Below are 5027 nucleotides of genomic sequence, written 5' to 3' on the forward strand. Positions count from 1 at the left end.
CCAGCACTTTGGGAGGCCGAGGCGGGTGGATCATGAGGTCAAGAGATCGAGACCATCCTGGTCAACATGGTGAAACCCCGTCTCTACTAAAACTACAAAAAATTAGCTGGGCATGGTGGCGCGTGCCTGTAATCCCAGCTACTCGGGAGGCTGAGGCAGGAGAATTGCCTGAACCCAGGAGGCGGAGGTTGCGGTGAGCCGAGATTGCGCCATTGCACTCCAGCCTGGGTAACATGAGTGAAACTCCGTCTCGGGGAAAAAAAAAAAAAAATAAAATAAAAAAAAATAAACTCATTCCATACAAAACATAGATAAACTACCCAGCATTGTACTGAACAAAATAAGCCAGGCACAAAAGAGTACATTGTGTATGAGTCCATTTATATGAAGTTCAAGGACAGGCAAAGTTAATTGATGGGAGGGATGATACTGACCGGGAGAGACCACGAGGGAGGCTTACGCTAGTTAGTTACATGGGTGTATATGTATGTCAGAAGTGACTGAGCTGAACGCTTAGGATTAGCACATTTTAACCACTTATTGAATATATTGTATGGCTTATTTTATTTATTTTTTGAGATGGAGTCTCACTCTTTTGCCCAGGCTGGAGGGCAGTGGCGCAATCTGAGCTCACTGCAACCTCTGCCTCCTGGGATCAAGCGATTCTCTCAGGTAGTTGGGATTGCAGGGGCTCGCCACTACTCCCGGCTAATTTTTGTATTTTTTTTTTAGTAGAGATGGGGTTACACCATGTTGGCCAGGCTGGTCTGCCTTGGCCTCCCAAGGTGCTAGGATTACAGGTGTGAGTCTGCTCAATTTTAAATGTTTTTTTTTTCAAGTTTTTTTTTTTTTTTTTTTTTTTTTTTGGGAGACAGGGTCTTGCTCTGTCACTTCAGGCTGGAGTGGAGTGGCGCAATCATGGCTCACTGTAGCCTTGACCTCCAGGGCTCAAGCCATCCTCCTTCCTCAACCTCCCAACAGGTGCGGGCCCCCATGTCTGGCTAATTTTTAAATTTTCTGCAGAGATGTGTTTCCCTGTGTTGCCCAGGCTGGTCTTGAACTCCTGGACCCAAGAGATCCTGCCTCCGCCTCCCGAAGTGCTGGGATTACAAGCATGAGCCATGATGCCTACCCTAAAAGTTTAAAAAATATATATAACCCGTCAGGTGTGGTGGCTCAAGCTTGTAATCCCAGCACTTTGGGAGGCCAAGGTAGGTGGGTGGCTTGAGCCCAGGAGTTTGAGACCAGTCTGGGCAACATAGGAAAACCCTATCTCTACAAATCATAAAAATATTAGCCAGATGTGGTGGTGTGCACCTGTGGTCCCAGCTACTTGGGAGGCTGAGGCGGGTGGATCACTTGAGCCCAGGAGGTCGAGGGGTTGCAGCGACTGTGATTGTGCCACTGCACTCTGGCCTGGGCAACAGAGCAAGACCCTGTCTCTAAAAAACCCAAAACACAAATAACTGAAAAAAAGGACAGCAGTGGAGGCAGTGCCATTTCAGAATTCCTCATCTCGTTTCAGGGAAGGATACAAGACCTTCTTCAACACACTCTACCATAACAATATTCCCCTTTTCATCTTTTCTGCGGGCATTGGTGATATCCTGGAGGAAATTATCCGACAGATGAAAGTGTTCCACCCCAACATCCACATCGTGTCCAACTACATGGATTTTAATGAAGATGTGAGCCAGATCCTGTTTGGGCTGAGAAAGGATGAGGGGTGGGGACCACCAGCCAGGATGGTTTACTCTGCATGAACCCTAACTTGGGGAGGAAGGGAAGGGAAGGCACGCTGGCTTCTTCATCTTTAGGCAGTTGTTTACGGGTTACTTCTTGGCCAGGCACAGTGGCTCATGCCTGTAATCCCAGCACTTCAAGTTGCCGGGGCAGGTGGATCACCTGAGGTCAGGAGTTCGAGACCAGCCTGGCCAACATGGTGAAACTCCATCTCTACTAAAAATACAAAAATTAGCTGGGCATGGTGGTGGGCACCTGTAATTCCAGTTACTTGGGAGGCTGAGGCAGGAGAATCGCTTGAACCCAGGAGGCAGAGGTTGTAGTGAGCCGAGGTCACACCACTGCACTCCAGCCTGGTCAACAGAGTGAGACTCTGTCTCCAGAACAAACAAACAAACAAACAAACTTTTTGAAGGACCCTCTCTCTTTGCTGTTTGCCTGACAGTCAACTCTCTGCTCTGGGGTACCTAGTTTATGGGCCTGCCCTGCCCCATGTCACTGTCATGGGGTTTGTGCCATCCTGCATCCTGAAAGGCTTGGGCTTTGATTTGTTTTTCCCAAGCCAGAGGTGGGCTGCTCCAACTCATCCAAGTTCTGACTTTTTTCCCCATAAAACTGATGGTTGGAATTTTCATCACATGGACCTGCAGTGAGGATGTGGCCCGCAGCTGAGCATAGCACACGTGTAACCTGAGCGGCATTTATATCACAGCTCTGTGCATCCAGAACAGATGAACTGCAGTATTGGGTGGCTTCTGTCCACTTAAACTAGGAGTTACAGACTTATCCTGTAAAAGGCCTTGGTGTCAATATTTAGGCATTGTGGGCCATGGTATCTCTGTAGCAATTGCCCAACTTTGCCGTTATAGCACAAAAAAGCAGCCATAGCACCATGTAAACAAATGAGTTTGGCTGTATCCCAATAAAACTTTATTTACAAAAGCAGGCCAAGTCTGGCCCCTGGGCCCCAGTTGAGGTTACAATGAAGTGTTGGCATTATCTATTACCTTTGGGATTCCGTTTTCTCTGTGACCGAGACAGTGGGAACTGGTGCTGCATGGGTCCCTGCAACCCTTCCATCTGTCTCTTGTCTTCATTATTTAGGGTTTTCTCCAGGGATTTAAGGGCCAGCTCATACACACATACAACAAGAACAGCTCTGTGTGTGAGAACTCTGGCTACTTCCAGCAACTTGAGGGCAAAACCAATGTCATCCTGCTGGGAGACTCCATCGGGGACCTCACCATGGCCGATGGGGTTCCTGGTGTTCAGAACATTCTCAAGATTGGCTTCCTGAATGACAAGGTGGGTAGAGGACCCAGCTGCTCCTCTTCATGGCTTTCTTCTCTTTGAATGCCCATTAACAAACGCCTTTGAACACATTACTTTTCTTTTCCTTTTTTTTTGAGATGGAGTCTTGCTCTGTTTCCCAGGCTAGAGTGCAGTGGCGTGATCTTGGTTCACTGTAGCTTCTGTCTCCCGGGTTCAAGCCATTCTCCTGCCCCAGCCTCCTGAGTAGATGAGACCATAGGTGACTGCCACCACGCCTGACTAATTTTTATATGTAGTTTTAGTAGAGACGGGCTTTCACCATGTTGACCAGGATGGTCTTGATCTCTTGACCTTGTGATCCACCCGCCTCGGCCTCCCAAAGTGCTGGGATTACAGGTGTGAGCCACCGCGCCCGGCCTGTAATTTTTATATTTTTTACTAGAAACGGGATTTCACCGTGTTGGCCACGTTGGTCTCAAACTCCTGACCTCAATTGATAGGCCCACCTCAGCCTCCCAAAGTGCTGAGATTACAGGCGTGAGCCCCTGTGCCACCTTTGAACACCTTCTGTATGCTAGACACTGGGTAAAGAAGGAAGACACAAGCCGTATTCTCTTGGAGCAGATAATCTCATGGGAAACAGAGACGCAGTGATTACAGGTTTGCTTTACCACGTGACCTGACAGAGATTGGATCAGGCTGGCATGGCATCCTAGCCTCAATTTATTTATTTATTTTTTGAGACGGAGTCTCACTCTGTTGCCAGGCAGAGTGCAGTGACGGGATCTCAGCTCACGGCAACCTCCGTCTCCCGGGTTCAAGTGATTCTCCTGCCTCAGCCTCCCCAGTAGCTGGGATTACAGGTGTGTACCACCACACCCAGCTAATTTCTGTATTTTTAGTAGAGATGAGGTTTCACCATGTTGGTCAGGCTGGTCTCGAATTCCTGACGTCAGGTGATCCACCCGCCTTGGCCTCCCAAAGTGCTGGGATCAGGCGTGCGCCACCGTGCCCGGCCCCCAGCCTCAGTTTACTGAGTGCCTAGTGCACAGTCACTCCTCTCAGCATTTCATGGTGATTAATTCACTTGATTTTTGTGATAACCCTTTAAGGTAGTGACTGTTACCCTTATTTTACAGATAAGGAAACTGAGGCCTGGGGTTAAGTAAGTTGCCCAAGAAGATAGAGTTCAGGACACAGTGGGCCTGCTTACTAGTCCTTCTAAATCATACTGGAAGGCCTGATTGCAACGGGAAATGTTGGTACTGAGGACATGGGTTTATAATTTAGAGAAGAAAAATTATAAGAACAGATAAGGGACTGACGAGTGAAAGGAACATTGTCATAAAGGGGCCCAAATATGCGGTGAAGCTAGGCAGCTGCCAGGGTGCTTCTCCACAGCTGCAGGACTGGAGCCCACCAGGATGCTTAAGCCGGATGAAACTGGGGCCTGGTCAGGTGCCGTGGCTCACGCCTGTAACCACCACTTTGGGAGGCCAGGGCAGGGGAATCACTTGAGGCCAGGAGTTCAAGACCAGCCTGGGCAACATAATGAGACCCTGCCTCAACAACAGCAACAGCAAAAATTAGCTGGGCGTGGCTAGCATGCCTCTAGTTCCAGCTACTCAGGAGGCTGAGATGGGAAGATCACTTGAGTCCAGGAGGTTGAAGCTTCAGTGATCCAAGATAATGCCCCTGCACTTCCGCCTAGGCAGTACAGTAAGACCCTATCTCAGAAAAAGAGAGAGAGAGAGAGAGAAAGAAAGAAAGAGAGAGAGAGAGAGAGAGAGAGAAAGAAAGAGAGAGAAAGAAAAAGAAAAGAAAGAAAAAAGAAAGGAAAGAAAAGAAAGAACAAAAGAAAGAAAATTCAGTCCAGGGGCCGGGCGCGGTGGCTTAAGCCTGTAATCCCAGCACTTTGGGAGGCTGAGGCGGGTGGATCACGAGGTCAAGAGATCGAGACCATCCTGGTCAACATGGTGAAACCCCGTCTCTACTAAAAATACAAAACATTA

At 48.5% G+C, this 5027-nt stretch overlaps 1 protein-coding gene across 1 annotated transcript in view; it reads left to right on the forward strand.

Annotated features, from left to right (window-relative positions):
• The window catches only part of NT5C3B (5'-nucleotidase, cytosolic IIIB), a gene marked incomplete at its 5' end in the record, with an annotated part of 9076 nt that overhangs the window by 3184 nt on the left and 865 nt on the right, over nucleotides 1-5027 (forward strand). Inside the window, 2 exons of the mRNA XM_032279298.1 lie at nucleotides 1526-1688; nucleotides 2848-3048. Of these exons, the coding sequence (XP_032135189.1) occupies nucleotides 1526-1688; nucleotides 2848-3048 (364 nt within the window). The remainder of the gene's footprint in view (nucleotides 1-1525; nucleotides 1689-2847; nucleotides 3049-5027) is intronic.

Source organism: Sapajus apella, unplaced genomic scaffold, assembly GCF_009761245.1.
Source record: "Sapajus apella isolate SASKATOON/1434 unplaced genomic scaffold, GSC_monkey_1.0 scaffold12, whole genome shotgun sequence".
Taxonomy (NCBI): domain Eukaryota; kingdom Metazoa; phylum Chordata; class Mammalia; order Primates; family Cebidae; genus Sapajus; species Sapajus apella.